Source organism: Xyrauchen texanus, chromosome 13 (genome assembly GCF_025860055.1).
Source record: "Xyrauchen texanus isolate HMW12.3.18 chromosome 13, RBS_HiC_50CHRs, whole genome shotgun sequence".
Lineage (NCBI taxonomy): Eukaryota > Metazoa > Chordata > Actinopteri > Cypriniformes > Catostomidae > Xyrauchen > Xyrauchen texanus.
The window spans coordinates 31,141,395-31,152,423 of record NC_068288.1 but is presented as its reverse complement, the minus strand read 5'-3'; the positions used below and the strand labels follow the sequence as shown (position 1 = coordinate 31,152,423).

Genomic DNA, 11,029 nt, shown 5'->3' with positions numbered 1-11,029 from the left:
GATTGTTAGTTTTCTGAGGTGTAACTATTCTACAACAAAACTTTTTAAGTTGTGCCAATACAAAAGATTTTGTATGTAGAACTCAAATGTCTGAAGTTGAGTGAACAAAAAAAATGCTATTGGAAATTGGTACTAAGTAATAATATGTTACGACTGGAAACTACAATACCATTGCCCAAGTCAAGAACTGAAAACAGTGAGAATGTTAACAAAACATTTATTCCAAAGAGCAATATAAGAATGTTTTCACCAACCTGTTGAAGGCAATTAAATGGCATTTTATTTAGCCATCATCATGACAACATGATGATTAATCCTTTTTGGTCTTTAAATATTTCTCACAGGAAACAAATAAAAAAATTTTTATAATTGCGCTAACCTGCCAAAGATAGGCATCAATAATGATAGTAGTGCTACCACCATCTCATAAAAAAAAAAAAAATCCTGTGATACCAAATTTTTTACATTCACAAATATTTAAACCAAAGTGATTCAATACTGCAATACAAAAATTAAACGCTTCAGTTAAAGCAGTTTTACAAAACACTGCCACTGAATATGAAATGTGTGTCTAAACAGTAGCATGTAGGAGGAACAAACTTTCAAAATTTGAAGCATGGTCTAAAATAGAAGTGCACCCATCTAAAAAACACTGACACACCTCAACATGAAACATTTAGTTTGACTGAACAGTATAGCAACGGATATCAAGTAAACAAATAAGCATTTCACTTTAAAGGGAATTCAAGACCAAGTCTTAAAAATTTAAAATGCACCAGTACCACAATATACAGCGACATAAAAACAAAAACATTATTATGCCAAAGGTACCCACCAACCATAAAAGCATCTGAAAATATTCAAAGCATCTTAAACTGCTCTATACAGTGAAAATCTTATTCTTCAGGGACTGAACTCTGTTGGTGCACTTTTCTCCCAATCCCACAAAGCTGTTCTGCACTGCCTCAAATGTGTATTTTAGTCCTTTTGGATACTCAATATTTAGCGCATAGAGAAGTCCAAAGAGTACCATGAAAGCAGTGGGAAAGTCAGATAGGTCCTCCATGACCACAGTTTCCTCCAGGATGATGCTGAAGTTAAGACATCTCTTTGTTGCCTGCGAGATGTCATCCTCCATAACTTCAAGGATGCCCAGTTTCACTCCTCTTGCATAAGTCTCCTCTAAATCAGTGTCCTAAGAAATATATACATTTAATGAAAAAAGGTTGTTCAGAAGTTTAAATAGAAAATTCAATGCTCAAATAAACTCTTGCAAACAAAACATTGTGCTAACCTGATGTAAACACGATGAAAACGAGCCACATGAAAACCATGTCAGCACCTTTATTAAATATAACCACACATTTCATAAAAGAATTGTGATCAATGAAAATATGAGCTGAAAATTTAAAAGTCTTGGATATTGCATCACGCTCCCTGAGGTACAAGGGGAGTCCCCGAAGAGCCGTAGTGTATCTGTGTGACAGGATGTTTGTTGTCTGTAGGAGGAAAATAAATCATTTTAATTACGATTTACTTCTTCATGATTCCTTGCAGTAAATGTATTAGGATGGGCAAAGTGTCAGAAATGAAGGGGGACTCAGGGCAAAAATTCCACAAAAACTGACAACAAAAAGCTTAAAACAAATTTAATGTAGGGACAATTATATATATTCCCTATTTTAATGAATAATCTTTTGTATATACAGATACAACCACTTATTCCAAGGGATTCATATGTATATGAATCATACCTGCTCATCAAAATGGTCCAGGATAATTTTCATCTCATCTGCAAGGTCTTTACTCTTTGCTTGATACATTTTGATGAGGGCATTGCTATGTTTGTTCAGAGATGTCATGAAAGCCGTTTTGAGGTCCACACAAGTGATCCTTTGAAACTCTGCGCAAAGCTGAGGGAGTGAAAGAGAAAAATAAATATCTGCGAACATTTAAGTCTATAAAGAATCATAACAAAATTATGTAGACAAAATGTAACTTACTTGCTCCTGCAAAAAGAGGCCAGGCCATCTTTCTTTGATGACAGAGACCAAGGGCTGCTCATTGACTATTTCTTTTCTTCTAAGAGGGAATGTGGTTTCCATTTTGGTGTTCAGTAATGTAATGTCCATGTTCCTTTTTTTTACTTCAAGCTCAAGATGTTCCCTTTCATTTTCCAATGCAGCATCATCCAAACCAACAGGATTGTCTGGGAGAAAGTTGATTTCTGATCTTCTTGGTTTCTTCTGGGGAACTCTTGAACCATCATCTCTTCTATTGTCAAGCTCACTACATCCAGTATTGCGTAATTTTTGTCTGTAATTTCCCATTTTAAATTTTAAGCTCATCTTCCAGCCCTTGCATCCTGTGTCACAGCCAAGTTCCCTTAGACATGGATGTCTGGAAACTAATGCAACTGCCACTTGCTCAATTTCAGAATCACTTGGGTAAGCTTTAAAGGAGTACATTGTTTCTGCCACCCTCTCTAGTATTTCGGTCTTGACATCTCGTGTAACATCCATGGTAGTTTTCTGTTTTTCATAGACTTCATTAGCTTTTCTCAGTCTGAACTCTACATCATAGGAGAAATGTGGTATTAGGAAAACATGTGGCCAACGCTCTTCCCTGACTGTGGAAGATGGACTGGAGAGATTGGATGAGATGCTTGTTGTGTCTTGGGTAAAATCAATGTCAGACCCTGTGCTTTTATTTCTTGGTGGTTCTGCTTCTGATGCAGTTTTGAACAGTTCCCAGACAATCTTCAGTGTGACCTTATCAGATGGAAGTTCTTCTATGTTACTCAAATTGCAAAGCTGCCCACCAAAATCAGGGTCCTCATACTGGATAACAAAGTTTTGATCAATTTTCAGTTTGTCACAAAGGATTTCTTTGAGCTCATCTACTGATGATGGCACATTGGGGAGTGTCAGCTTTTTTATGCACTCTGGAGTCACGATTACTCGCAGCAACATTGTGGTTTTCTGAAACAAAATATACCATTTAGTGATTAAGTTAAAAAATGATCTTGCTAACCTCCCTGTAAATACACCTGTGACAGTCAAAATCTGCTGCTGAGGGTACTCATGTAAATGCTGCTAGCAGTTCAGTGGAGAAAATACACTTTAATGTAACAAAAAATGTTTAAGTGACACCATGAGGTTTCTCCCAATGCTGTATGTTGCAAGTGGGTAAAAGTCATTTAAATCCTTCAGCTCAGTAACAATCAGATCTTCGTATGAAAGGTCTTCAACCTTAAAGGTCCTAAGATGTTCAACATACCAACAAGAAAATCTCTCCAGCACAAATGAAGCCTCTTTGTCAACCAACAAAATGCAGCGGATCTTTGCAAATTCTGGCAATCCACCACAGTGTCCAACAGACACCATCATACCTTTGGAGTATGAGGTCCCATGCAATACAGCATTTGATGCAAGAGATACAGTGTTAAGGTGAGCATATTTTTTCTCAACAGCCGTTTTCACCCTTCTTTCCAGAGAGGACACCTTTACAACTTTTAATTTGTCAACATGAACTGATTGTTTGAAAAAGCTGGGAGACTGCAAGATATGTGCAACCATAAGTTGGTGCTGGGTAGACAACGTCAGCAATATGTTTTTGAAATTGTGCACGTTATGCACAACCCGTTTGAAGAAACTGTGCTTTGCCTCAAAGCGCATTGTCCACAACTCCACACAGGGACCAAAACGGCGGATGAGGCTTGGGTAGTGTTCCAGGAAATGGTGTTTTGGTTTCAATTTTTCATTTGGAAACACTTCTCTAAAAAGGTTGCGATGGTCAGATATTTTAGCCTCCAGATAGCAAAGGCTATCCTCTGAAAACTTGGGTGAAACAACAAGCTCCACTATATCTTTAAGATCCATCAACAGTTGCCATGCTCTCTCGGTTTCTGGAATAATGCGACCAATCACTAATTAGTATAAAATGCTTGAGCCTGCAGTGTCTCAGCAGCAGATTTTGACTGTCACAGGTGTATTTACAGTACCTACACTGCATGAAGTGTGCTCTCAATGGAGATCTGTAAAACAAAATACACAAATGTGAATGACCAGGTTCATTAAAAGGCAAATTAATGAATGAACAATTAAATAAACCATGAATTTTTTTTATATGGCAACTGCTGCACAGATTTGAAAATCCCCTATATTATCAATAATCATTATCTCCTCAGAATATTATATAAAGCAATCTTCAACTGTTGGGCCTCCTCAGTACAGTATTAACCGATGGAAGGCTTTCAGATGAGCTAATCTGGCTAACGAGGCTGCAGCAGAATCATATGCACGACTTCCAACGCAATTTAATTGTGCAGCAAAATACATCGCAACAAAAGACAAAAACGTATTTATTTTATAAAACAGGATTTAAAAATACAGTTAGATTTAAACATTCAGGAATGTTGATAATTTACAAAGAAAAGGTAGAAGTGTCTATTTTTCCTAATTAACCAATATCGACTAATTTAGGAAAAATGTGACTCAAAGAATGAACATTGATCATCAAAAACCAAATAAACGTACTCACCATTGATTCCTCTGGATAATCGCCCACGTGCTGTCTCTTCTTTCTTAAGTATTCTTCTTCGGCAGTTTGCTGAACAGTTGTTTCTCCCGCATTAAAAAGTTGACGTTGACGCGCAGCAAGAATGCGCAACGGTCAAAATACTGAGGGCGTGGTTTAGCGCTTGAGAAAATGATGCAGTCGTTCATCAGAAAACATGCTGATATTTTTTTTTAATGTTTGGTTTATTTAAATATAACAATGCAATAAAGTCCCCACGTGCTAATTGTGTTCTGTTTTGAGAGCAATGGCGCTCACTTCTGTTGTTAACAAAACTTCACAGTAAAAATCTTCCTGATTTCGGCCATATGGTTGAACCCTGGAACATAATTTGGCCGAAATCAGGAAGATTTTTTACGTATAATGTATAATGCCGTGCACTACTACTACTACTACTACTACTACTACTACTACTTATAATAATGTATTATTATGGTGAAATTACATTATTATACAATTATGCAGTAGGCCTATGCATGTTTTAATTATTATTATTAATAATAATTAAAATAAGTTCTAAATTATACTTAAGTTCTTTTAAAAATCCCTAAAAACATTTTTCTTCATTGTCCCGTAAACAAATGGTTGCATTTTATTCCAAAATTAGCATTTTATTATATGGGAGGGCAGATTCTAAATGAAACTGACTTAACTCAAATTAATAAGTTGGCAGAACTTTTTTTGAATGGACTTGCGAAGCTTTGTTCACAAAACTCATCTTTTTAAGTTTATGGAAAAAAACCTTGGTTTATGTTGAATAAGTGTATTAAAAATAGTTGTACTGACTTTTTCATGGATTTTTGCTGAGCCAACACAACAAAACTAGTCATTTAAACTTTTTTCAAGTTGGGTTTTTAAGGCTGTAGAACATTTGCTACATTTTGCATTCCAGTTTGTGTATAGTTATTTATTTTTTTGTGTATCTTTTTGTTTCTGTATTTTTTTTCCGCAATAATCTTATAATATAAATTTATTTATATTATATTTATAATTTAGGTGTGTGTGTGTGTGTGTGTGTGTGTGTGTGTGTGTGTGTGTGTGTTTGTTTCCAAAATATTTTCAAAATAAAGAAAAACAAGACAAAGCTGCGCAGTTTGTTTCTGTATGAGTGTATGAACACAATGATCAGTGGTGGAATTGTCTGTGATTCCAGGGGCACCAGGTGAAATCTTGCCTAGGGCAGCAAATTGGCCAGGGCCGGCCCTGCTGTTAATAACACTGTCCGTCTCTTTATGTTAAGGTTTGTATTAATTTCGATATGCCAGAGGGCAGAATAAGACAGGGAATTAAAGAATGCATTGTAGTTATGTTGACCTACTGTTTTCATAACACTGGATATTCTGCTAATTCATACTTTTCTAAAACGTTGCATAATGGCAATTAACTTATTTAGCAATTACACTAGTGCTAGTTTTGTTGCCAGTGTTGCTCAAATGCACGCGTACGTGTCACCACCAGCAGTAAGTACCTGCATGTGTTGGGAAAAGGGAGAAGAGCGAGTTCGGCAAAAGGCGGATTCGAACTCTGGCCGAACGCCTCAAAAGCCATCATGCACCTCACGCCTTACGCTACAATAGTTATTTTGTGTCGAGCGTCTTTTTGCTAAAAAGACAGGCACCGGGCCGGCACGTATAGTGCAAATATACACTCCGTTTTCGGAAATGAAATTTAAAAATAAATAAATAAATAAATCTTCCCCTCGCTTGGGCCCCAAGTGCGCATGGGCCCCTGGGCCCGTGCCCATAATGCCCATTGGGTAATCCGGGCCTGGTACTGGCGACCTCTGGCACCAAATTATTTAGTTATTTTTATGCTTAAAGAATGCACAGAGTGAATCTATTTTTGTTTACTGAATAAGGGAGATGTAAGGATATTCTGTGAGACACTTTTAAGGTCCTAAGAGGCCATAGCAGGGAACTGTAACGTCACGAAATGCGTAATAAAGGCAGTTGAATACTTACCAGCTAATGTGTCAGTCGCATATCTGTACAGTCATGGAATGGTTTGTTACCCATTCACGTTTTTTGACGGAGTTTCTCCCACCATATTGCCCATTTCTAAATCCCATTGAGAAGTTTTTTATGCAAGGAGATGGAAGGTCTATGATCACCGTCCTCATGACCAGTTGTCCTCACTGAGAGTTGTGTTAATTGTCCAGGAAACATAATTTGTTTGTTTTAACCGTTTTCATGTTCCGTAGCCGAATATGTTTTGTGTGTTAACTAGCGTCAAGGCAAGCGAGCTCTCACGCTTTGCAAAGCTGTTTATTTATTGGGTATGACTGCTAATAATTGTTTTTAAAAAGTCGAAACGTTAAAGGTTAATATACATGGCACCTTAAGTTTGAACTAATTTGACTAGTCTCTAACAGTCATTTTACCAAAAACGTCCTTTTAACCACTGCATAGTTGTGGCGATGAGTGTTGTGTGGTTTAAAAAGCGCGCCACTTTGTGCTAAGTTACCTTGCTTGTCACTGACTAGGCTATTTACATGTATTGATAACGCGATACACTTAACGTTTACATTTTCTCATTAAATTATGACTCTTGTATGATTACAGCATTATAATATGGTGTTATTATATCTTTTATCTAGGTAATGGAAGACGAGGGTCAAATCACGTTTACTCTAACAATTTTACACAGAGTTCTCGCGACTGTCTTCATAGACGGGAAGGAAACATGGAGAAAACTATTCACAGTTGGAAGTGTTGGAGAACTGATTAACTCAGCCAAAACGGAGCTCTCTCAACAAGTATCTATTGATCGAATACTGAGATTTGACACAGATTTTCAAGAATTTATTGACATCGATGTTAATTCAGAAGTGAAGGAGCTTGACAAATTCCAAATATATTATACTGCTAGTATCACACAGGATCCATTAGATGGAAGAGTTGAGTCATTACTGGCGAGTCATGTTTTCACTCTTCCTATTTATAATTTTCAAAGTAAACATTTCAGTTGTAATTTTTTTCCCTTAGTTTCATTCAACAGAAGTAAGCCGGACTGTCACCACAACTGGTCTGCTGACACTGCTCGAGGAAAAGGCCCCTACAATCTTGAGAGAACATGAAGACACAAAGACATTGTCAATTTCTTTGAGAAAGTTACTTGTTAAAGTGGCTGTGAGTGACCTTGTAGAAAAGCATGGATTGTAAGTATATAACTGTTTAACAGATTTGCACTCATAAGTTATAAATAACATCAAATAACATTAGCTGTGTTTACATGGACCCTTATAATCGAATTGACTGCTCAATCGGACTAAAAAACCTTCATGTAAACACCTTAATCGATCTGATTGAGCTCGATCCGATTGGAATTTCGATTGGATTGAAAGGGGTAGTTTATTCCTTTTGTAATCTGAGTGTAAACACTTCATCGGATTAAAAACGAAACTGAAAGGACTGCACATGTGCAATGATGTTGAAATAGTGTAATGACGTTGAAATAGCGTAATAATTCATTTAGATGACACTTTATTCAACAGGAAGAACAGCGCGTTCCGTGCGTCATATGTCATTACACTATTTCAATGTCATTACGCTATTTCAATGTCATTGCACATGCACAGTCCTTTCAGTTTTGGTTTTCAATCCGATCAAGTATTTACATGTTCTCTCGATCAGATTACAAAAGGAATAAACTACCCCTTTCAATCCAATCGAAATTCCAATCGGATCGAGCTCAATCAGATCGATTAAGATGTTTACATGAAGGTTTTTTAGTCCGATTGAGCAGTCAATTCGATTATAAGGGTCCATGTAAACGCAGCTGTCCTGCAGAATTTAACTTGTTAACAACCCTGATAAAACCTGGCTTTAGCCTTCTAGTAATCATGAAGATATTGATTAGCTAGTTCAGGTGTGTTTGATTAGGATTGAGCTAAACTCTGCCGGACAGTGGCCTCACTGGAAGGGTCGAGTTTGCCCATCACTGGTCTAGAGTATCAATGTATTATTCAAAGTGGGAACTTTTTTTGTGTGCATGTCAATGTTTGTGTTAATACGAGTTTCTGCATGTATATGCTTGTATTGCCCCTTTTTTTAGCTATCCATCTGGTACAGAAAAGCTGGCACTGGCAAAGGAGATTGTGTCACTGTTCCCCTCATTAAGGATTAATGTCCCATTTGGCGAAAATGAAGGACATGTAAGATGTTTACACAATACCAAGTATGAAATTTGCAGTGCTGTGACAAACTGCAAAAAGCATACTCTTGAGTCCAACTTCCTTTATTTGTCCGCTTCATGTTAGGGAAGGATTTTTTCACAAAAGACCAGTTACCGTGAGAAGATGGATAACGAATAAATCGGCCAACTGTTGGTCAAATCTTCAAGGAATATCCTAGATTTCTGACATGCTGGCCTGGTACATGTTAAACTAAGCTTTATGAGAACTTTACACAAAGGTTGTGTTTCATAATCGGTGCAATGTATGCTGGTTGTGAGGATATCACAGCAGATTGTTGTAGGGGGTGGCTGTGTCATGCCAAATGATTTTACCATCGTTGCATTGTAAAAGAGGATATCAGGTGTGATGTAGATGAAATGTTGTGGCCAGACAGAGAGGAGAGATTGGAAGACCCACGAGGTTGATGAAATTGTAGCATATTGTAGTTCCTGAATTGCTGTTGTGTATTTGTTTTTTTTTTGTTTTCTGTACAAGCTTTCTTTCCGTATTTTTGGTTGGCTGTAAAGTGTGTACATACAATGATGAGAAATGTTTTAATAAATGTTTTGTTGAAAGTAATGTGTGTGCCATGACTTTTTGACATCAATACTATTCAGCTCCATATACAATGTTAGCAATTGGACAATATTACATAGTGGGTAACAATAACACTTTCACTGTCATTTGTCATTTGCATTTTGACTGTCTTGGTCTAAGCAATGATAAAAGAACCTTTTGCTTTGATGAAAATTATTTATTCATTGATAGATTTATTTGCATTTGAAACAGGAGTTAAGTATTTTGCGTAATCACCTTTTGCATGTCAGAGCGGTGTGCTGAATGTGAACATGTGATGTGAGGATTGTACTTAGAGTTTTGACAATTATAAGTTTGTTTCAGTAAATGTGACAAATCGATTGAGGAAAAACTGTAATATAAAAATGCATGACTAAATTTGAGCATGCATCTATGTCTGCAGTACGGAAGCGTATTGCATTCACTTGAGAAAAAAAAAATCTACTCTGTATTTCTGAATTAACGACTTAATTATCTCAGAATTACGAGATAATTTTTCATGGAAAAAAGTTTTTTCTCTGTTTTTCTGAATTAACGACTTAATTATCTCAGAATTACGAGATCATTTTTCATTAAAAAAAATATTGAGATCCCTCAAAATCCTGCCAGGAGCTCTATTTTAGCTGGATTGCATGGAAGTAAACATGTCCCGCCTTTCAAGTTTAATCCGGTTTTATTTTACTTATATAAAAAATCTTGATTATTTAAAAAAAAAAAAAAAAAGTAGCTACATTAAACAGACAGTTTGTACACGAGTGTGTCTTGAGATGAAGCCTCACTTTACTTTGTGCTTAGTCACCATGACAGACCTACATAGATCTGACAACGATTAACAACTTCAACTCAAAAGCTGTTTGTCATTAAATGAATTACCCTTGGTATATCTATGCACAAATTAATTTTTAACTCATACTAAAAGTCCTAATCGTTTATTTCCAGATACTAACGTGAGAAGGCTAATCAAAGAAACATTCGCGTCACTCATTCTGTTCATATCCAAAGCAGCTCTCAATCTATCAACAACGGATTTAAAACATAATAACATGTATTTACCATTTCAAGCCCTTTCAATATGTCCAAAAGACCTACCGCATGTTTTCCGGGACTGTGTTGTTTAAAAGTGGTCGACAATGAAATTGGAGGCACTACGTCCATAGGGTTCCATTGCTCCGGTTCCGAATCGCATCTGTGGCGAATGACTTGAACTCATGTAGAAATCCGGCTGAGCTGTCGTTCTGCATGTGTGAAGCCATGCGAAGTCCGGATGTGCCCGTGTATGTGAGATACCAGGTCCCTGAGATCACAGAAGAGTGAACCACTCTCTCCGTTACAAAAAAATGGTTTACATTAAACAGGAAGGTATGACAACGAGACCCCCCCCTTCTACGCCAATCACTGTATGTGTAGTGTAAGGGAATGGAGTGATTGGCGATTACCCAGGGGGCGTAGTGTGCCACGTGCAGTGGCGGAGCTAGGGGGTGGCCTGGGATGGCCTGGGGTGGCCGTGGACTGAAAACTGGCCACCCCATTGGCCACCCCACTCGCTGTTGCAGTTTTAGTAATTTTATTTTGGGTCATTTTTTGGCACAATTTAGTTCTTTAGAGATAAAATCGTCTCTGTACAAATGTACAAACTTAACCTGTGCGCACACCAAGATCGCCGCACATCTCCGTCCCGGGTGTCATTAGTCCAACAGTCCA

The 11,029-nt window shown here is 37.2% G+C and overlaps 1 protein-coding gene across 3 annotated transcripts; it reads right to left on the bottom strand.

The window, feature by feature from the left end:
- Positions 1 to 210: 210 nt before the first annotated feature.
- Positions 211 to 10,718, bottom strand: LOC127653711 (uncharacterized). 3 transcript variants are annotated; one of them, XM_052140502.1, is made up of 5 exons: positions 10,418 to 10,718; positions 2,004 to 2,981; positions 1,755 to 1,913; positions 1,295 to 1,499; positions 211 to 1,195 (listed from the first exon to the last, which is right to left on the bottom strand). In XM_052140502.1, exons 1-5 carry the CDS (start codon positions 10,481 to 10,483, stop codon positions 1,188 to 1,190), a joined length of 1,416 nt encoding a protein of 471 aa, XP_051996462.1. In that variant the 5' UTR covers positions 10,484 to 10,718; the 3' UTR covers positions 211 to 1,187. The 3 variants fall into 3 exon arrangements, with proteins under 3 accessions (XP_051996462.1, XP_051996464.1, XP_051996463.1); XM_052140504.1 differs by lacking the exon at positions 10,418 to 10,718 and adding an exon at positions 4,008 to 6,709; XM_052140503.1 differs by lacking the exon at positions 10,418 to 10,718 and adding an exon at positions 4,543 to 6,709.
- Between the last annotated feature and the right edge of the window lie 311 nt (positions 10,719 to 11,029).